We start from the raw sequence: 24,089 nt of genomic DNA, 5'->3' as shown, positions 1-24,089 counted from the left end.
CATAACTTGTAATGTAAAGCATTGTGAGCAACATAATACGATTAAAAAACAATTTTAAAAAAATTATAATAAAAAATAGTGACATGAGGAACTAATATTTTGAAGTTTTCCTTTGTACAATTAGCACTTTCTGTGTGCACTGTCTCTTCGTGTTGATTTGCTGAATGTCTCCTCAAATGTAAGGCACTATGAATGATGTCTACCAAATGAAAATGTAAATGTAAAGTACAATTACTCCCAAGGCCGTTTATATCAACGTTGATATTTAGTCACACCATGTTGGCGTTTTGTAACGTCTAATTTTTATGAGGTGGGTCATTAACCCAATGCTCAACCCCAACCTGGAGGCCCGGATACACTCGCACACATACACTACGGACAGTTTAGCTTAACCAGTTCACCTAAAGCACATGTCTTCAGACTTTTGGGGGAAACCGGAGCACCCAGAGGAAATCCACATGAACACTGGGAAAAAAAGCCAAAGCCACAGAAATGCCGACTGACACAGCCAGGGCTCGAAACGCTGACGGTCTTGAGCGCTACCTACTGCACCACCATGCCACCCTTTTTAACCATTTATATACATATAGAAGTAGTTTTTTCATTGCTTTATGGAAGTTCAGAGCTTGCATTATTATTAGTGACACTGTTATTTTGTTATTGGTCTAGACTTCTCTGAAGGATCATGGATAGTCTAGTTTTTACAAGGAATTACCCTGCTAAAAATACTCTGATAAAAAAAAAAAAAAGTTCATTGCAAAAAGAAAATGATAAAAGAAAAGAAACAAAATGTTTCAATATTACGTCAACATCTGATTATAAATGATGACCATGATGCGAAAAAACAGGTTTGCTTCAGTATTCTGTTTGGGGCAGCATGGTGGCTCAGTGGTTAACCCCACAGCAAGAAGGTTGCTGCTTCGAATTCCAGCTTGGCCAGTTGGCTTTTTTGTGTGGTTGCATGTTCTCCCTGTATTGCCGTGGGTTTCTTCCGGGGGCTTCGGTTTCCCCCACAGTCCAAAGACATGGTATAGATTAACTGGATGAACTAAATTGGCCATAGTGCATGTGTGTGTGTGAATGCAACAGTGTATGGGTGTTTCTCAGTACAAGGTTGTGGCTGGAAGAGCGTCCGCTGCATAAAACGTATCTGGAAAAGTTGGTGGTTTATTCGGCTTTGGCGACCCCTGACTAAGCCAACAGAAAAGAATAAATGTTTTGTTTAGATGTCTTTGGTCTATGTTGCTTTAAAATTTCTGTCAAACCACTTCACAGTTTGTTTAACAGTGAACTCTTCAAACTCTGCTTGTTTGCTGAGTAATTGTGATCAAACCAAACCTGCCAAGTCTGAATACACCTTCAATGCTTGGTGGTTGATAAATAAATAAAAAAAAGATAAGATGAGACCATGTTGGATCTCTTTTTGTATCATTGATATAGGCCTAAAATTGCTTAAATTGAATTTCTTTATAGAGAAAATGTATATTATTTTTGTTTTTTAAAATGAGGAAAAATAATAGAGCAATCACATAAGAGTTTGTTTTAATCAAACCAGTTATGTCAGATGTAAACACACTCTTAAAGACACTCTTTTGTATTAAAGGTTAAGATAAAACAAGATAAAATAATCCTGATCACTTCAATAAAACTGAAAATCATTGATAACAACCTCATAGCTCCAGGTAGACTTTTGACAGGCACATAAATTAAAGTTAAATTAATTATCCAATGGAGAAAGTGGAAAGAGTTTATAAAATGAAAAAATAACTGTAGTCATGCATGATGTAACATTATTTGGAGTTAGTTGGCACAATGGAAACTTTGTTACACAACTTGCTGTTCTTCTAAACTCAGACATTTAAAAAAAGGGAAAAATGGTCTACATAATAAAAGTTTTTTTTTTTTTTTTGGCCAATGCTGCAACTATTAAACTAATAATGTATTCAATTTTAAACACGTGAACTGGCACTGTTGTTAACTCTTGGAGACAGTTCTTACAAGTTACATCCATCTTAATAACATAGTTCACACAAGTCTGAATGTTAGCTGTGTATACATGTTCAAGCTACTCCACAACATACAACTATGCCAAACTATTTGATAAAAGAAGCAACTTTAAGACCGTTTTGAAACGCTAGATAGAGAAAACAAATGAATAGTATTTTGACTCAAAAACAAGTGACTGAGTGGCAAGAGCCCTTGTGGCAACTATCCACAGTCTCCCCTGCAAAGTGCTAAAATGTAGCCTATCGAAAACATTTTAAAAACACAATAGATTCGTTTCCTACCCATGTCGACGATGGGAGTCATTTTGTGTCCGTCTAGAGACGCGAAGTACGACGATGGAAAATGTTATTATAGCTTGTATATATGACGGGCTTTGGAGCACCGCTGCACCTGCTGCCTCCGTCACATGGATTCTGAGAACGAACTGTCTGTTCTGCGCATGCCTGCCAGCGGAACCGATCGTCGTTTAAGAGGCTGAATGCCGAGGAACTCACTGCTCTTCGCTTAAGTCTACATTATTTACGGATCCTACCGCTATCAAGCCACTAAGCCGGAATTCGGTTCATTACGAATGCATGCCACCTTAAACCGCCCGAAAAAACACAGGTAATAACAGACACGAGGCTGTAGCCAAACACTAAAAAGAGGAATGTGCTCAAACAATGAATGAACGAACGTCCTCGGGGTAATTAATCTCACTCAAATGCTGTAATGAAGTTCACCTAACACGACCTCAGTGTGTGAATGAGATATAAGTGGACTTAACGATTTGGAGAAGAGGAAAATCTAATTAATAGCCTACATTGTCTGTAGCATGAAGAAGACATGAAGCCAGGCACAATTAGATTGGCTTCTTTCTTTTCTATTTTACAGTGCAAATGAATCAGTCCTTATTTGTATTTATCTGGAGAGAATTCGCTTAAATTATGGAAGATAAAATATCGTATTACTTCTAAATGCCTACATATTTCAATCAGCCATAAAGTAAAAGCACAGCTGAAAGAGAGATTGTCAAACAACTGATTTTGGTGACACTTTAGAATAGGGGTGCTCAGCCCTGTTTTTGGAGTTCAGCTCCAACACTGATCAAACACACCTAAACCAATTAATTATGACGCATACAGCACTTGATAACTACAGACAGGTGTGTTTGATAAAAGGGTTGCAACTGAAATCTGCAGGAAGGTACTCCAGGAACATGGTGAGCACCCTTGCTTTAGAATAATGGTCCATTAGTTAATGTATTTAATAACATTAACTAAGTATGTTAAAATCATTAACCAGTCCATGTATGTAAATATTATTATAATCATCATTAATATCATTATCATCATCATTATTATTATTATTATTATTATTATTATTATTTATAAATGACCAAACTTGAACTTACTATGACACACTGTCTGGTAGACTGCAGTAATTTTAGTCCAGTCATTAAGGGTGTGCGCACAATTGGTAGGTTATGTAAAGTAAACTCTCCAAGTACTTGGTTAATCCTGTCATCTGAAACATTATCCATATACTAATTGCATAACAAAACTGTTAAAAAAGATACATATTGGTCAGTTTCCAAATTTCCCAAGCAGTTTGACCAAAATTTAAACACAACATGGACAAAAAAATAGACATACTTTAGACATGAAACAACTCATTCCTGTTTGTTTGTTTTTTTCATGATATTTAAATATTTAAGTTCAGTGCAGTCATTGGAAATGTGTTTGCGGTGGCATTTTTTGCAAACTCTTTATAAGTTTTCTGTTTATAAAAATGCTATATGTATGCACAGCATATGCATTTGGCACCACATGAATGATTTTGGATGGTCTGTAAATGTACTTACAAAACACTTCATAAAACCTTTTTACCTGATCTTTTAATTATTTGTTTTCCTATCTTTGGTCTCAAAAGGTAGAGGACAAGGACCAAATATATAATGTGTTTTGATATGAACCAAATGACTCAAGACAACAAAATTACAAATGTAAACCTTTAAAGTTGCGTGTGACTTAAGTTGCGTGTCCATTTTTATGGAGTAAAAGTAATTTTAACAATCAATTGTTTAACATTGTTTATCTTACATTTTTAAATGTAATAATTATTGCACCACACAGATAAAAAAAAAAATAGCAAAGAGCAAGGAAATAATTATTCTAATTTATTTATATTAACAAGGTTTCCCAAACCTGCATGTATATAAGAATTACTTTAAGATGTTTTCTCCCAAATTCAGAATCTTTCTTACATTTTTTTACATGACATTTACATTGTCATTCTGTATTATAAATATTCAAAAACCTTTAACAGAAATTTTTAAAACAGGAAATAGAATTAAAGAGATTCAATAAATCATGACAAACATATAGCATTTCAGATTTTTTATTTATTTATTTATTTTACCTGGCTGTCACTAATGGCCCTTTTAAATTTCAAAATATACTCCTACTGAGTCCTTAATTTTAGGAATAACATCACATAATCTGTACTGCATGTTATAATCTGCTACACTTGGATGTGCATTACAATATTAGAATATTAACCATTAAATGTCATCAAGTATACATTTTGATTCATATTGACTTTATAGCATGCCTTTTATATCTCTGGTAAAAGGTAAAGCAATTAAATGAATTAATATAATGTACATTTTAATACAATTTTACTGTATGTTTTATGTAGATTCATGTGTATATGTAATATAACTCAATTTTTTAGCAAAACTAATCGTAAGGTACTGCAACTGACTAAACGAAGTTACAGCCAGTAATGCAAGTGTTACCTTAAAGAGCTATTTTTAACAGAAAGATTATTAAATGGTAAAGTCTGTATAAATTATTATATTTAAGTCATGTCTAAATAACTTTCATTTTTTGTTTCTTTTTAGTGAAAGGCAATGCATGGTTAGTTGCTGTTATTGGGTTATGATCAGTTGGATTATTTTCCCCCATGCCCTTTCACATTAAGTGTTGTGGGTGTTTAAGGGCGTGGAGAAGAACTCCATGACATCACTGTCCCAGAGCTGAAAAAGAATCTGGTCATCTAGCACTGCAAGGGCAACTCAATCCATGGCCTCACTAACATGTGGAGCCATTGACACTGACATCAGACACAGCAGCACTGGTGTCCATGACAGACAGCGAGAACGCACAGCACCATGGGAACTAAAATTAGCTTCTGAAATCCAAATTTAGTACAATTCATCAATTTCAGCACAAAAATATCCATACTGATTTAATCTAAAATCAAACAATGCCTCATGCTTCAGGTAAGCTTGGGTTTACACTGAAAAAAATGATTCATTGGATTTACTAATTTACATGAATTTTGTAAAAAAAAAAAAAAAAAAAGTGGTTGCTAACAATTTATTCAGACTAGATTTAAATCAAACAAATTAAGTTGAGCATTACTAAACTTCATTTGTTTAAATTGAGCCCATATAAATTATTTGCAACCACTTAAAAAAAAAAAAAAAATTGTAAATCCGATGAATAATTATTTTTGTGCAAGTCAGGGGTGACCAAACTCAGTCCTGGAGGGCGGGTGTCCTGCAGATTTTAGCTCCAACCTGCCTCAACACACCTGCAAGGATGTTTCTAGAAAGCCTTGTAAGAGCTTGATTAGCTAGCCCAGGTGTGTTTGATTGGGGTTGGAACTAAACTTTGCAGGACACCGATGTTGGACATGCCTAGTATAAGTGTAGCTGGTTAACTGTGCAGTGCACTGTACTTCTAGCTTAAAATGCCTCTTTTATGCTTGTTTAAAGGTTTCTAGTTTTGTTTTGGAAGTCTCCTACAAAAGGTATGAGTTCATCACTGTTTATTCTTATACTGTAATATACATATACACTGCATAATCAGCTCTCTTCACAGTATCTAAAACGGTGTCTGGTTTATGGATCCAGTCTTTCTAAGACCCTCCCTATTGAGAGCCCTCTTTGCTCTGATTGGTCAGGTGGCTCAATCTGTAGTAAATACTGTATAAGAACTTCATCCCCAGAGACGACTTCAGCACTTGTATAAGCAGAACAGATTCATCCTATTTGAACACTATGCCCTCGCAAATTATAAAACTACTGTACCAATTTAAGTCAGTACATGTAAATGTTTGCTTTTTAGATTAGATATCATCTCGACCTCAACAACAAAAATCAAACTCTTTCAGATCTCCGCTATAATTATTATTATATTACAGTGTTTGAGGGTTAAAATAGTCACTGTTTGTGGACAGCACAAACCATCATAAGTTCGTGCATGGGAGTTAGAATGTAATTACAACTCATTTCAGTTCGTTCACGATCAGATCTTTCTTTTGGATAACAATATCCATGTATTGTGCATTATGATGATTAAAACTTTGCAGACATCTTACATACTTAAACAGCTGCATTACACCATAGAAAAAAAATATCCAAAAGAGCCCTTTAAGATGTTACAAGTCAAAAAAAAAATGCACACTTCATTTACTGTAATTCAGACTTTTGCCCCCACCACTAAGAACTCAAGCTGAGCAGTGCTAACAACATACAGGAGCAGTTTATCACAGTGTTATCTCATCAGAAACATGTAAAGATCTTCCTACTGCTGCTCCCTCGCTAAACACTATGCATTATGCACACCATTCATCTTTCATGAGCTGTGAATAGTGAATTAGTCACTGATTAACAATTGACCATCAGTAAAGTAATTTTCCACATTCTTTGACTCCTCAGAGGGCGGAATACACAGGCGGCAGACAAATTAGGATGTAAATAATCTCTGTACACCGAAAGCAACTGTCTGGGTAAAGCAGAAGAGGTTATTTGTGCATCTATATAGATGAACAAAGTTCAGGAGCTATTATCACAACAGGGGCATCGTTGAATACAGCTGTGCTTGTTTCTAGAAGATCACTTGGAATTATGCCAGAGTCGTGATATAATGGATAGCTTTCCAATATTCAGTCACTTACTTTAGTGGAAAGTTCACACCGGTTTTTTTTTTCTTTTTTAAATAAACAAATATACAGTCCAACCGGGAGGTATTCATAGTGCTTCACTCTTTCCACAATTCTTTATGTTACAGCCTTATTTCAAAATGAATTAAATGCATTTATTTCCACAGATTTTACACATAAAACCCCATAATGACAATTTAAAAAAAGATTAATTGAAATTGTTGCAAGTTTTTTTTTTTTTTTTTTTTTTTTTTTAAACCTGAAAAATCACATGTACATAAGTATTCACAGCCTTTGCTCAATACTTTGATGATGCACCTTTGGCAGCAATTACAGCCTCAAGCTTTTTTTGAATATGATGCCACAAGCTTGGCACGCCTGTCTTTGGGATTTTTTGCCCATTCCTCTTTGCAATACCTCTTAAGCTCCATCAGGTTGGATGGGAAGTGACGGTGTACAGCCATTTTCAGATCTCTCCAGAGATGTTCAATATGATTTAGGTCTGGGCTCTGGCTGGGCCACTGAAGAACATTCACTAAGTTGTTGTAAAGCCACTTCATTGATATTTTGGCGCTGTGCTTTGGGTCATTGTCCTGCTGGAAGATAAACCGTCACCCCAGTCTGAGGTCAAGAGCACTCTAAAGCAGGTTTTCATTCAGGATGTCTCTGTGCATTGCTGCATTCATCTTTCCCTCTATCCTGACTAGTCTTTCAGTTCCTGCTGCTGAAAAACATCCCCACAGCATGATGTCCACCACCATGCGTCACTGTAGGGATGGTATTAGCCTGGTGAGGAGCGGTGCCTGGTTTTTTCCAAATGTAATGCCTGGTATTCACTCCAAAGAGTTAAATTTTAGTCTCATCAGACCAGAGAATTTTGTTTCTTATGGTCTGAGTGTCCTTCAGATGCCTTTTGGCAAATTCCTGGTGGGGAGTAACTTCTGTCTGGCCAATTTACCATACAGGCCTGATTGGTGGATTGATGCACAGACAGTTGTCCTTCTGTAAGATTCTCCTCTCTCCACAGAAGAACGCTGGAGCTCAGACAGAGTGACCATCGGGTTATTGATCATTTAATCAACTCGTCCAATCAACTGAATTTACCACAGGTGAACTTTAGTTAAGCTGCTGAAACATCTCAAGAATAATCCGTGGAAACAAAGGCTGTTTCTCAATATGCGTTCTTCAGCGGTCTTGTGTCCTCGTGCAACGTCATCATCAGCTGCCCAAGTTCAGTTCCAATACTCAAGACCACAAGAACGGAGGACGCGTGAAACTTCCCGGATGTGATCTTGATATCGAGGACGCACCGATGCAGACTTGAGCACCGAACTCACTCAGGAAGTCCCAGAAGTCATTGCAACTGGAGGTGGGAAGCGCAGCATTTAATATAGGTTTATTATTAAAGTTCAGAGATATTACTTATTTACCTCAGGAGTTTCCCTAAATGAAACGGTGAAAATAAACATTACCATGGACATCTTAATAAAGGAATAAACACATTAAGGGTTGTTTGTTTGCTGAAATTCGTATTAAAATCTGTTTTATTCATATTGTGCAACATAGATTTATAATGTTTTTATGCAAAGTATATATTTTGAAAAGGGAAAAACAATAAATCGTTGTATGAAGGCTGTAATGTTTAAATAATTTACCATTTAAAAGACGTGAAGGTCACATGACCATCAGGAAGAACGCAGCATCTCAATTCTCAAAGGACGCATTCTCTGCCCTCGCGGTCTCCTGAGTTCGTTCTTCCGAGGACACCTGGCAAGACCGTTCTCCACAAGAAAACAAGTCTGTTCTCTGCGTTCTTGGAATTGAGAAACAGCCAAAATGTACCTGAGCTCAATTTAGAGCTTCACGGCAAAGGCTGTGAATACTTGTGTACGTGTGATTTTTCAGGTTTTTTATTTTTAATAAATTTGCAACAATTTTTTTTTCTTTCTATGGAATAAGTCTTGTTTGTTTTTTTTTCTGTTAGAAATGAAGCTGTTTTTTTAACCATATTCAGATCAAAATTGTTAGAACACTTAAGCTATTTTATTTTTTTTTTGGATTGCCTGTAGAACAAACCATTGTTATACAATGACTTGCCTAATTACCCTAACTTGCCTAGTTAACCTTATTAACCTAGTTAAGCCTTTAAATTGCACTTTAAGCTAAATACATTGAAAAACATTTAGCAAAATATTATGTACTGTCATCATGGAAAAGATAACGGATATCAGTTCTTAGAAATTAATTCATTAAAACTATTATGTTTTTTATAAATAAAACGTATTTATGTATGTATGTTTTAATTAATTTTGTCACAATAATGTGTATAAATATGAAAATAGTCTTAGAATGCAAATATAAACAACTACATTTTAAAGGTCTGGGGACGCTTTTATTAAGCAAGCACACATTAAAATGATCAAAAGTGACATTAAATATATTTAAGTTGTAACAAGATTCACATTTCAAATAAATTTTATTTGAAATTCATTAAATATTGGTTTTAAAAAAGTCACTATTTCCTTAAAGCATTGCTCTAAACAGCTGATAAATTAATTGTTTACTGATCATCAAATCAACATTTCTGAAGACTTATATGGCACTGAAGGGAATAAATTATACTTTTAAACAAACTGTATATTCATCTAGAAAACATTATATGTTACTTCATATTAGTTATAGTTATAAAATATAAATTTCACATCTTACAGTTTTTCTATGTATTTTTAATACATTATTTTGGAACATGAAATATTTCTTTTACATGCTAAATAGAAAAAATATACCCATCTCAAACTCGTGACTGGTATTATAAATATATATATATTGTCCTAAACTATGTTAATTTTCTTTTAGTCTAATGGGAAGCAAATATTGCCAGCATTATGTGATAATTAAATGTATTATTTTTGGATACATCCGATTATCTTTGTAATTAACTTTTTTTTTTTTTTACAGTTTTAATGGTCCATAATAAAGGCTCTTTTGAGAATTTGAAAACATTTTTAAACCACAGAGAGAAAATAAACACTGAGAAAATGCAGAGCTGCTGAACATTTTGTCCCCCTGCTGTAAATTTATGCAAGCAGCTGATGTGATGTGTGATAAAACATGTGAAACATAAAGGACAAAGAAAAGCACAGTGGGGAACGGAGAGAAATGTTAAGAATCTAATAATAATATTAATTCATGTGTTCAACTTTAAACTCCAAAGGTTCACTGATTGCACTTATTGGCAGTTTTCATGAAGAACTTTTAACATCCATGGAACCTTTTCATAACACAAAAGATTCCTTTTAGTGGAAAAGTGTTGTTTATATTATCAGAAGTCTCTTTACAGATGCTAAAAATGGCTCTGTTGGTTTTTCTGTGGCATGACTTTAAAAATGCCCTTTTAGTAGCTTTATTATTTAAAAACATGCTTTACGACTAAACTGTTGCAAGACCAAAAATTAAATATAAGTATTGCAAAAGAAATACAGATTTAGAGCTAAATCACTGCATGGAATACAATGTGATACATCGCCCACTAGTGGAAACAACATGAAACAGCCTGTGTCTGTATTTGTAAATCTTTCAAATAAATAAATAGAAATAAAGTTAGTGCTCCTGCCTTAAGCTATTCTACCAACTTGCAGCTACAGTATGTAATGCATGAATGTTGAACTTCTTTCTATAATTTCTACTTAAAAAATTTGCTAACTTCATGATCCTTCATAAGTCCTGATATACTGATATCCTGATATATTAATTCATTTTCCTTCGGCTTAGTCCCTTTTTTCATCAGGGGGTTGCAAGACATCCAGCATATGTTTTACACAGCGAATGCCCTTCCAGCTGCAACCCAGTACTGGGAAACATCCATACAAACTCCTTTACACGCATACACTACGGACAATTTAGCTTATCCAGTTCACCTGTACCACATGTCTTTGGATTTGTGGGGGAAACCAGAGCACCTAGAGGAAACCCATTGAAGAACATGCAAACTGGTTCGAGCCTTGGCTGGGTCCTCCGGGTGCTCTGGTTTCCCCCCACAAGTCCTAAAATATGTGGTACAGGTGCATTGGGTAAGCTAAATTGTCTGTAATGTATGTGCGTGAATAAAAGTGTATGGGTGTTTCCCAGTGATGGGTTGCAGCTGGAAGGGCGTCCGCTGCGTAAAATATATGCTGGATAAGTTGTCTGTCCATTCCACTGTGGTGACCCCTGATTAAAAAAGGGACTAAGCCGGAAAGAAAATGTATGATTGAATAAATTCAGTTATCTCAGTACTTGGTTGCAGCTGGAAGGGCATCCACTGTAAAACATAAGCTGGATAACTAGGCCAAGGACTAAGCCGAAGGAAAATGAATGAATCAATGATTGAATAAAATTCAACTGATAAACACTATTGATAATGGAAATATCGTGGACTGATAGCATACTTACCCCAAAAATGTTAATAGTACTCTACAAAAATATGTGATTACGTTATCAAAATGTTTTTTTCAAAATGCAAATCCGCATATTCATGACACTCACAAAAATTCAGCTTTGACTTCAAAGGAATGTATACTTTTAAGTACATTACAATAGAAAAAAAGTATTTTTAAATTGTAATCACATTGATCAAAAAATTAGCATATGTTTGCATAAACAAGAATAAAATCACTATTATTATATCAAACGTTTGACTGGCTGTGCAATTATTTCAAATTATTACATAGATTCTGAAAAGAGCCATTGTACCACAAACACAACAGAAATTAGTGAACGATATAACAATATTCCACTATTTGGTGCTTTATTCATTTTTTTTTTTGTTTTACATTTCAGCACCCTCTTGTGGCATAAAGTGGTTAACCCCCTGTTTAATCAAAATCCACCAACACCAGAAGCAAAACATGAAATTGAGCATACAAATTTAGCATAAGATAAACAGCCACAGGGCCACATAGAAGAGAGAGCGAGAGAGAGACGTACTTTGTTGGAGCGGAGGGAGACTCGTCCTCCACAGCGAGCGCAGAACTTAGTTTGGCAATAAGAACAGACGTGGCCGCAGCCATCGGCAAACTTGGTTTTGTGGCAGATTCCACATGTGGGCGAATCTCCCTTCTGCTCTGGGTTCTTCGGAGCCTCATCACCGATCTTCTTCACCTGGTCCTTGTACATCTTAAATTGCTGGTGCAACTTCCTGTGGAGAACAAAGAGGGACATTTAGTGTATTATATGATAGAGAGTCATGTGAAGATTTTAGTTTTTTTTTTTTTTTTAGGTTGTTAAATCAGCAAGGAGTTTCAATACAAATGCATTATAGCAAAAGTATTAGCCCTCCTAAGAAAATAGTGTGTATATGTATATACATATACACATACACACTATTTTCTTAGGAGGACTAATACTTTTGCTATAATGCATTTGTATTGAAACTCCTTGCTGATTTAACAACCTAAAAAAAAAAAAACTAAAATCGAATTTTATTTTTCATTTCTTATTTTATAGCTTTTTCACTTATTTATTTTACTTTGGCTGTAATAAAAACTGTTTTTATTCATTTATTTATTAGTTTATTTACAATTTTAAGGTCAATATTTTTAGTACCTTTTAAGAGATTATTTATTTAATACATTTAATTATTTAATATTTTGTATATATCATTAGAGAAAAGAAAAAATTATTTAATTACGCTGTAAGAAATGCTGGCTTCCACAGAATTATTTCATGTTTACAATTAAGTTAAATTAAACGTTATTACAAATTTAAGTGGACTGAACATATAACAAGTTGTCTCAATAAAGCCTCAAGAATTGTGTCGATTCAACTCAATTTAAATAAGTAACTTAAACAAGCACCAAAAAACTTTTTTTTATTGAGTGTATTAAACATTAGTTAATAAAACCTATGAAAGGTATGTAAGACATGCTATATGAATAAACAAAACATTTGGCATTTAAAGGAAAGGACTGAACAAAGTAATGCTTCTGACTGAGAATGTACATTTATTTATGTATCAAATTGTAACAAGATAAGAATTAGTATATTTTGATTTCCTTTCAATCCTTTTTTAAATTTATTTATTTTCTTTTTTTTCTTCAATTATTAAATTGAAGATCTAACACAAATGCAAAATGAATAAGGAATAGGAAACAATTTAATACCATCATCTTCAGCATATCGTACATGCTCCTGTGTATAAGTTCAGTATTTTAACTTTCATGGCAAAGAATAGATTATTTAAATAACCAGACATAAACACGAGAGGCTGAAAAAAATGCTCATTTAAGGGAAAAAAAATCTAATGACGTTTAGAGGCTTGCTAAACTGTTTGCTGTTTTATGTTTGTTTAGGGTATATGTATGTAATGTCAGATGATGGCATGTTTGGATAAAATTAAAATATTAAAGTTTAATAAGATTAATTTTTAGCGATTAAACTCAGTGATGTTGATATTTGCTGTTTGTTTAAACTACTTAATTATAATAAGCTGAATCTACACAATTTTTTAGATTTTTTTTCAACGGGACAACTTAGTTGTTTTACATTCAATCAACTTAATTTTTTAAAACAATTAAGTTAACTTCATCAATTTGTGTTGGGACAACATGAAGGAACTATGTTGAAGCTAGCATTTTTTTCATTGCTTACATTTTTTTTTTTAAACCATTTAATTTAGGGCTGCACAATATATCATTTCAGCATTGATATCGCAATGTGTGGGTCTGCAGTCACATCGCAGGGATCTGCAATGTAGTCTGGATTATAGTTGACCAGACATTACAGTTAACAACATAGTGAAAGTTGCTTGCTCAATTAAATTACTGACTCCATTAAAACGATACAGTGTTATTATTATTATTATTATTATTATTATTATACAGTGATTATTTAATTTCTGCTTCTGAACACTGTTTGACCCCAGAAAATCATAAATTGTTTATTTGCATCTTTTGTAGGGCTGGGTGATTAATCGAAAAGTAATCTAAATCGACATTCAGAACCTAAAATCGATTAAAAAAAATTTCCAAGTCATTTTTTTTTTCAATTCCTTTCCATACCACGTGTGGAGTCATGTAACCTCACTCTGTTTACACTTCTGCGTCGAACACAGTGTATGGTCTGGCACAGCCATGGTCGCATACCCCTTGCCATGACTGAGGCTGACACTGACCTCTCAAATAATTTACTTGCACATCACGACGATGCATATCGCAAGCTATTTGATTGGTCAGCTTGGTAGCGTTGACAAGTGTGGACGGCATAGAGAGGGCAAAAAATAAATAAATAAATAAATAAATAAAAGAATCGCTCATTAATCGCAATAGAGTTAAAATCGTCATTTTGATTTTAGGCCAAATCGCCCAGACTTAAACTTTGCCTGTCATTTTTTAAATGACATCTTATTCTTATATTCCCCTAAAGAATCATCCCTATCTAAATTATGAATTCTTTACAAGCTATTCAAGTCATCAGCTGAAATTGCACTCATATCGCAAAATATAATGCAGTGAATGAAAATTATGCCATGTCAGTTTTTTCCTAAGTCGTGCAGCCCTAATTCAAATGAATTATTAATAAAAATGGCAAACACATAACAATGAACTAAAATTTTAGTTAGAATCAAGTTGCAGTATATAAATAACACTAACAGGGCACTTGCACAACACCATTTGTACAAATACTTATTTGTATGCATTCAAGCTTTTCTTTTAGACAACAGGAGTGTTTTGACCACCTGAAAACTCAAAACTTATTGGGTTTTCAAAAATAAATTAAACAACCTCAACCATTTTTTTTACCACACTTATATCCATACTAATAAAAAAAATACAAAAGACTCATAGAGCATTTAAAGTAGCGTATAAAACCAAAATCATGAGTGTTGTGGCTGTTTAACAGAGCATATGGGATGTAAACATGACTCTTATTAAGTTCCTTATTCACTTGTAATTGCATTAATATAACAGGCTTGACACTCTGGGTTAATTCCTATTCTACATTCATCAATCAAACTATATTGAAACGAGACAGTAACCACTGATAGGATGTGTCTAATACTGTAATGAGAGACTGTGACAAGATCCGAAGCTAATGCAGACAGACTTAATCAATAATCTATCCCGAGAAAACACTTACTCATCATATGTTTATTGATCCTGAGGGCAGTTTTTGAGGCGCACAGTGAAGTGAAGTATGTGACAGGGACAGATTTTACTGTACATGCACTACACAGATCATGATATTTAGAAAATCAATAATAAAGCTATTGTCTTGGACAACTATGTTGTGATGACATACAGTTTTGCTAGATTGATAAAAAAAAAATTTTGCCCTCCTGAATTATTAGCCCTCCTGTATATTTTTCCCAAAATTGAGTTTAACGTAAAGTTAAATATTTCTAAACATACTAGATTTATGAACTAATTTCAATAACTATTCAGTTAGTTAGTGCAACATAAAGTGCCATTTAAAGACTCAACTAGGTTAATTTTATTAATTAGACAGTTAAACATTGCTTGTTCTGTAGATAATTTTAAAAAGATTTTGCTTAAGAGGGCTACTAATTGGGTATATTCAGAATCATACAAAGGGACTATTAATTTGTCAGTAACCTGGGTCAACCACTTCCGGTAAACTGTATGCCATTAAAAAATTGGCACGTTTAAGGTCTGTTTTCTATAAAAATCAATGATCTTTACTGCCTAAATGATATACATTATAAAGTAGTGGGTCTCAGAATGTACAAGAAGCACTGCATTAAATAAAAAAAATATTCGTACCGTGTCTTTAAAGTATTTACATTTTTTCACTCCAGTATTTCCAATGCCTTTTCTGCGCTGCCCTGCTCATCCTGACGGGTTGTGCGAGTAAACGGCTTTTCATCTCGTTTTACACTTCAACTAAATGTACGCTGAAGTCTATTCAACTGATTATATTTTAATCACATTACAACATCGATGCTGTAAAAAGTACTGTATAAAATTGAAAAAGTCACATTAACCATTCATCGGAAGTATAACGTTAAGGGAAGAAACATTAACTCTGCATATACCCTATATTGACCTGAAAATTTGTTATATATAGCATATGTCTAATAAATATATACAGTTAAAGTCAGAATTATTAGCCCCCTGAATTATTGGCCCCCCTGTTTTTCCCTGTTTTCTATTTAACAGAGAGATTTTTTCAACACATTTCTAAACATAATAGTTTTAACTCATTTCTAATAACTGATTTTTTATCTTTGCCATGATGACAGTAAATAATATTTTACTAGATATTTTTCAAGACACTTCTATACAACTTAAAGTGAAATTTAAAGGCTTAACTAGGTTAATTAGGTTAACTAGGCAGGTTAGGGTAATTAGGCAAGTTATTGTATAGCGATGGTTTGTTTTGTAGCCTAAAGGGGCTAATAATTTTGTCCTTAAAATGTTTTTTTTTTTTAAATGTAAATTTAATAATAAGACTTTCTTCAGAAGAAAAAATGTTATCAGACATACTGTGAAAATTTCTTTGCTCTGTTACACATCATTTGGGAAATATTTAAAAAAGAAAAAAATCCAAAGGGGGGCTAATAATTCTCACTTTATCTATCTATCTATCTATCTATCTATCTATCTATCTATCTATCTATCTATCTATCTATCTATCTATCTATCTATCTATCTATCTATCTATCTATCTATCTATCTATCTATCTATCATCTATCTATCTATCTATCTATCTATCTATCTATCTATCTATCATCTATCTATCTATCTATCTATCTATCTATCTATCTATCTATCTATCTATCATCTATCTATCTATCTATCTATCTATCTATCTATCTATCTATCTATCTATCTATCTATCTATCTATATATATATATATATATATATATATATATATATATATATATATATATATATATATATATATATATATAAAATAACAAAATAACTTCATAACAGTAGATTTATTATTGAATTTGTAAATTAATTTAATGCTGTTTTCTGAGTTTATATTATGTTCTTTGAAATTCTGTTCATTGACATCTGTTTTCTTATATTTGTTATTAGTTGGCCTTTATTATTTTGTTTTTTGGAAATTGTGCTATGTGTTTAAATTTAAATGAATTATTTAGTACAATGCACATAGTTACAGTAATTACTTACTGTGTACATAGTGTACATATTTTACCTTGTACTCGTATGTGACCCTGAACTACAAAACCAGTCATAAGTGTCATTTTATTATTTATACTTAGACATCATCTGATTAATAAGCTTCCTATTGATTCAAAGCTTACCAGTTTGTTGTATAGGAGAATATCTGGCAGACATACAACTTAAAAAAAAAAACAATCTATAATCTGAGGGCTCCATACAAAGTACTGAAAAAAGCCAATTTAAATTTGTCTAGATAAAGTGCGAACTAACCAATATTTAGGAAAAAAATATCCTAATAATTTTGGCATATATAAAAAACAAAAAAAAAAAATTTAAAACGTATTTGGGTAAAAATTCCTGCATGTGATTACATCTGTAATTTCTGTAATTACATTATAGTGGCACTGTTGCTCCATCACTTGCCTCTTAGCCCACTCTCAAACCTGCCCATACAACCAAACCTGTCCTAAGCAAGAAATACAGTTGATTAATTAATTGATTGATTGATTAGTTTGTTCATTGATTGATTGATTGATTGATTGATTGATTGATTGATTGATTGATCGATTGATTAAGGCATTTCTATTATATTATTTGAAAAACATTTACTCAGAGTGGCAAATTACATTAAAGCTCACAATTATGTGAGATACAGGTTCACAGTCTCAATTACAATATATGTGCTTTCACATATGTGAAACTACAAAAACGACTTCAACATTCATTTGACTGCAGTTTCTAGGCAAAATGAACACTTCAGTGCAATATGAAGCCAACAACTTTTGTTCCTTTTTACAAAAAAATTATATTTATAGGGACATTATTTCAATAAATCAAGTATCATTTTCACATAGTTCTTTAAAAAACACCAAATAAACACCACAAAACAGTTTAACGATGTCTATAATTTGTAATCAAATTTGTTCTATTGGTGATTTGTATGCAGACAGACAGACAGACAGACAGACAGACAGACATGTATGTGCAATGTTAACAAGAAGGACATGTATCTGAAATGTACAACAAAATATACCCTAAGTAACGTACTTCAGATTCACAAAAATGCAAACAGCACCCTTTAGTGTATTTGTAATCTAAAATGTGCAACAGAACGTACCCAGAGCAACACAAGTTGTGTTTCACAATTTTATATGTAGGCTGAAATGTAGGCAAAATAGTGGAAATATGACAACAGACTGGGTCACAGTAGGATGAATCAGGACAGAAGGTTGGATTTGATAATATGGAGGTCAAATCACTAAAGCTCAGCAGTTGTGCTTGGCCCACAGGGATCAAACTATCTAGGTTTGTCAGTATGAAGGCCCTCCACTGTACTTACGGCTTCGGCTCCTCCTCACTGGGGGACTTTGACTGGGGCTGAAGAACATTACTAACCAGCTCAGTGATGCCACTGAAAGGGTTCCACCTGTTTAGACAAGCATAGCAACATCAAGTGGCAAAAACTGCGGGGGGGTTTTCTAGCTTCAGATTTGGTCGGACTACACCAAAAAAAACTCAAAACATTTTGTTGAATGATGCTGTTATTGCATATTTTAGTCACTGAATGTGCCTCCTACATGTTTCAGTTTGTATTTAAAGGTATTTTTCACCCAAATATGAAAATTCTGCCATTATTTAGTCATCCTTAATTGTTTTATTTCTTGTTCTAATGCAGTCATCCACCGCTTAGTATTTACATACAGTTGAAGTCAGAATTATCTGCCCCCGTTTTAATTTTTACCCAATTTCTGTTTAACGGAGAGAAGATTTTTTTCAACACATTTCTAAACATAATAGTTTTAAAAATTCATTTTTAATAACTAATTTATTTTATCTTTGCCATGATGACAGTAGACAGTATTTTACTAGATATTTTTCAAGACATTTCTATACAGCTTAAAGTGACATTTAAAGGCTTAACTAGGTTAAATAGTCAGGTTAGGGTAATTAGGCAAGTTATTGTATAATGATGGTTTGTTTTGTAGACTATCGATAAAAAAAATTGCTTAAAGGGGCTAATAATTTTGACCCTAAAATGATTCATTAAAAAAAATTAAAACTGCTTTTATTCTACCCAAAATAAAACAAATAAGACTTTCTCCAGAAGGAAAAATATTATCAGACACGCTGTGAAAATTTCCTTGCTCTGTTAAACATAATTTGGGAAATATTTAAAAAAAGAAAAAAATCAAGGGGGGACTTCAACTAATAATATAATTCTGGCTTCGACTGTGTGTGTGCGTGCCTGCGTGTGTTTCCATACCAATTGTTTTATTTATATTTCTTCATTTTCTCCATAGAAAGAAGGCAACTAGGTTTAGAATAATGATGAATAAATGATGGCAGATTAAAATATTTGGATGGTCTGTCTCTTTATAATATATTATTAGAATATCAGCAATAGCTCATAATTTGTAATTAATTGATCCTACATTATCTTAAACACGTCAGACATCAATTCTAATATAAAGGTGGATTATATTTTTATAATATTGGTAACTGCGCAATTAATTAACAAAAATAAAAACATCTCAATAATAGAAAGGTTCAAGGGTGTAGATTTGGCATGGACGGAGAGGATGTGTCCCCACCAATATCCAGTAATTACTGAAATGTACCCACCAATAATTTAATCACCTTCAAAATAAAATAATGCTCGGTCGACCCTTAGTAACCTAGCCATGCAGAAAGGGTTAAATCAAATATCAATGCCAGATTGTAGTGTTTTATTAATTAATATTCGTATTATTAAGTGTTGTGTTTTAAAAAGCAGGAAAGAGAATATGTGCTGTTCTTTGCATGCACTATATGGATGTATGTTCCCACCAACGTCAAGAGCAAATCTACACCCTTGGAAGGGTTCATCAAGAATAAATTTGCTTTCACTTCAAAAGTGTGGGATCAAAAAGTTTTTTTTTTTTATTATTATTATTAAACCCTGAAAGAAATTGATATTCATATTCAGCAGAAAGTTTATTGTTAATAAACACAGTTACTGTAAAGATATACTGTAGCAATAATGTTTACAATGATACAAAAAAATATTTATATATATATATATATATATATATATATATATATATATATATATATATATATATATATATATATATATATATATATATATATATATATATATATATATATATATATATATATATATATATTTCAAATAAATGGTGTTTTTGAACTTTCCACTCACCAAAAAAGAATCCTGTAACAACACTTAGGAATTTTCTCATAAATTTTACAGACTTTTTTATTAACATTGCTCATAATAAATATTTATTAAGCATCAAATCAGCCTGTTTGTATGATCAAGTTACACTAAACACTCTTGTAATAATGTTGTTTCAGCTTTAGCATCATAAAAATAACCTGCAATTTAAAATATATTTAATAAAACAGCGCTAATGATATTTAAAGAATACAGTTTCTGACAATATTTTTATCATAATAAAGCTGCCTTTCAGAGGCATTTAAAACCATCCAAAAATCTCACTGACCCCAAAACTGCTTTTGAGAACATTACAACTTTTAATAATAAATTTATCAATTTAGTTAGTTGTATTCCTAAATAGAGGGAAAGCTATTTATGAAAAGGATAAGACAAAAACTGTTTTAAAGGGACCATGAACTGCTTTATATACAGTTTAAAAACACTGTATAAATAGAAGTGGTAGATTGTAGCCCACTGATTGGTTAGCTTTTTAATTCAAATTCTAGTTAAAAAGAACAGCTTTTTGTTCACAAATGTAAACTCCTGCATGTACAGTATGACAGCACGCATTCTTCATAGATGGACACTGCTGCTGCTGTGTTAAGTATATAACTGGTCAGTCATTATATATCAAATGATCTGTATAAACAGACAAAGCAACAGTAGACGTGATAAAAACAGTTACTCGCACATTATTGTGGTGCAGCATAACTGTTTGCAAAGTCACTGTCTCTTTCTAAAAAATTCAGTGCTGAACTGAGCCTTGTTTCTTAATGAATCCACATTATAATGCAGTGACATGCTCTGAAACTTTATTAAAATTGTCACCATATTTAATCATATACAAATGTGTTTAATAAATTCAATAATTATTGAATTATAATTTTTTTTTTTCAGTTCATGACCTCTCTAATTAAACTACAAACAGGAGAAAAGACACAAAGCAAAAGCAGATGAGTTTGAATCACAATTTTCTGCGGAACTGACTAACTTCGAGCACATATTGGTCAATACAGCAACAAAATGTCCTGTTACATATACAACCCAAAAATTAAAGGATTATTTCACCCAAATTGTTTTATTTTTAAAACTTTTGATAAAGTTGCCTTATATGTTAATCTTCGAAACTCAAATAAAGATATTGTAGACGAAATCCCTCATCCTTCATAGATAACAGGTCACAAGATATTTTAAGTTCAGAGAAGTGACCAAAAACAATATGTGTGTCTTCAGAGGTTCAACAGAAGCTCCGAGAACCCTTATGTGGGCTAAAAAACTGTCATAAATAATGTCGTTTCTTCAGCGTCAGCACAAGATGTGCATCTACTAGAAAGTTGACAAGTTAGCAGAGCAACAAGTGTCGAATTACGCTTTAGTAAATACAGAAGACAATAGCCCCTTTCACACATACAGACCTTTCCGGAAAATTACCGGCAATTTTCCGGAAAGGTTGTATGTGTGAACAGGCCCTTTTTGAAAATACCGGTAAATTCGTTCTGGCTATTTTCCGGAAAGAGAAGTTGTAACATTACCGGTAATTTGCCGGAATGCTGCGCTGTGTGAATGCAGAAGGAAGATTGCCGTAATAAGCGCGTCTACGTCTAGAACGGGCTGACGTGAGACACCTGCTTTAGCCAATCAGAACAGTCAGACGCATTCACGTGCGCGCGATTTATGAGAATAAAAGCCTTTGAATATTTTTTCCAGACACCTTTAGCTGTTAGATGTTAGTCAGATAATGTTTCTATGTTCCTTCTTAATGCTGTGTAAATAATTATCGATAAAATGTTTATAATCCGTTGTTTGTTTACCTTCAAGCTTTGCGTGTGCCCGTAAGTGCCCATAGCGCCAGCACACACGCATATCATGAACATCTCGACATGCGAAAGTGTTTCCCTATGTTTTCATTAGAGTTGTACTCACTACTGATCCATCCGAAGAGTTTGTAATGTAGTCAAATGTTTACAAACACAAGCGCAGCCGTTTAGAGGTCATTTCTGGTTAATGATGTCAGAATTTACTGGCATTTTGCGATGGATGTGTGAATGCTCTTTTCCGGAAAAATTCCGTAACGTCCTCGCCTGTGTGAACAGCGTTTTTTTGAATATACCGGTAAAGTAGTTCCGGAAATTTTCCGGATATTTACCGGTATCACTGTGTGAAAGGGGCTAATGACAAACAAAGTCATTTGTACAGTTCTCTTGGTGTACAAAAGTGTTCTTGGAGCTTCACATGATTAGGCCTCTGAAAGCACATAAAATGTTTCATTAAAATTTATTTGGACATCTTGGGTCTGGTGCTGTCTATGGAGGATGAGGGAGCTCTCAGGTTTAATCTAAAATACCTAAATTTGTGTTCTGAAAATGAACAAAGGTCTTGGGAGATTGGAACAACATGAGGGAGAGTAATTAATAACAGAATTTTCATTTTTTTTTTGTGTGAACTAACCCTTTAATTTGAAAAAAAGCATGAAAAGTTTTACTAAGAGAATGGGATGTTTAATAAGAAAAAAGGTCCTACAGGGGGTTTCGTCATTACTAATAAGTCATCACAAGTCAATCTGAGAGATAGACAGAAGAGAGGTGGAAAAGAAGGACTGAAAGCTGAAAGTATTGAAAGCTGGAAGTATTTTTTTGTACTCACTGAGCTGGATGAGGCTTTGTGTCTTCTGAAGGAGCTTCCCTAAAATAAGTGATGTTCAGCACAAACACAGAGGCAGAACAAGACACAAAATCAACAAATGATAAATCATAAACAAATTAAAAACATGAAAAAAATGAATACATTCTTAAATAATAGTAAAAACAGTAAAAGAAAAATAAGAGCTGCCAAGGTAACATGAAAGCTTAATCATTTGTATAATGTAAAAACTGTTTATGTCATTTAGCATGATTGTGTAAACCTTAATGAATTGTTATTTCACCAAAGCAAATTTTATTGGCTAGTTTAATCATCAAATAGATGATTTTCCTCTTGTTCATAGAGGTATGCTGGAATTTGGACAAAAGAAGAGACTATAAGATAAATGATACTGTGCTACATTTTCTGAATTTTAACAGAAGATGCTTTCGTAACTTTTCGTTAATTTTAAGTGTAGACACTTCATCTTACAAATATATCAACATTGGCAGCCTGATAAATAGGTGGATGATTCAAAATAAACAACAGTCATGCATATACATAAACCCCAAAAAAATGTAAAAATCTGATCATGAAAAACTGTACATGTAAATGATAAAATCATAATGACAGAAACAGAACAGTTTGCCTTATCTGTGTTGTGATTCTAAATACATCTATCTATCTGTAACAAACAAAAAGTTAAGGTAACTAAAACTGATTGCAACAAAGTCCAAAAACTAATGAGTATTGTGAACTTAATTCATTTGAGTAAAAGAAGCAATGAGCACAGTAAAACGCGACAAATAAAGAGAACTCAAACCAGCTGAGTACTGTAAAACCCAGTAAGTTAAGATAACTTAAACCGTTTGAGGTAACTGATTGCCTCAAACTATTTGAGTTTAAAAAAAATGAATCTATATGAGTACTGTAAACTTACTCTATTTAAGTTGAAGTAATGAGGTATTAATGCATTACCTTCAACAATGAGTTCAAAACTCTTTTCAAATATGTAAAATTAACTTTCAGTATTTTTTGTTAACTACACTCATTTCATTTGACAAAGTGGACTGTTGCGTTTTACAGTGCATCCATCTATATATATATATATATATATATATATATATATATATATATATATATATATATATATATATATATATATATATATATATA

The 24,089-nt window shown here is 32.9% G+C and overlaps 1 protein-coding gene and 1 long non-coding RNA gene across 58 annotated transcripts in view; one reads left to right on the top strand and one right to left on the bottom strand.

Annotated features, from left to right (window-relative positions):
* LOC141379031 (uncharacterized) overlaps positions 1-24,089 on the top strand; it is a 58,977-nt gene that overhangs the window by 14,450 nt on the left and 20,438 nt on the right. The window lies entirely within an intron of this gene.
* The window catches only part of rims2b (regulating synaptic membrane exocytosis 2b), a 254,049-nt gene that overhangs the window by 209,883 nt on the left and 20,077 nt on the right, over positions 1-24,089 (bottom strand). For 52 of the 57 annotated variants that reach the window (XM_087294683.1, XM_087294651.1, XM_087294695.1 and 49 more), the window contains exons 3-5: positions 22,938-22,976; positions 18,414-18,500; positions 11,905-12,115 (exon numbers count right to left, since the gene is read on the bottom strand). In XM_087294683.1, coding sequence (XP_087150809.1) covers positions 11,905-12,115; positions 18,414-18,500; positions 22,938-22,976 — 337 coding nt within the window. Of the gene's footprint in view, positions 1-2,288; positions 2,449-11,904; positions 12,116-18,413; positions 18,501-22,937; positions 22,977-24,089 lie in introns of those variants that run through there. The other 5 variants (NM_001443212.1, NM_001443210.1, NM_001443213.1 and 2 more) reach the window with 2 other exon arrangements.

The sequence above is a fragment of the Danio rerio genome, chromosome 19, assembly GCF_052040795.2.
Source record: "Danio rerio strain M-AB ecotype USA chromosome 19, GRCz13ab, whole genome shotgun sequence".
In the NCBI taxonomy this organism is placed as follows: Eukaryota; Metazoa; Chordata; class Actinopteri; order Cypriniformes; family Danionidae; genus Danio; species Danio rerio.
Note: the sequence above shows the minus strand (reverse complement) of the source record. Positions and strands in the feature narration are given on the sequence as shown.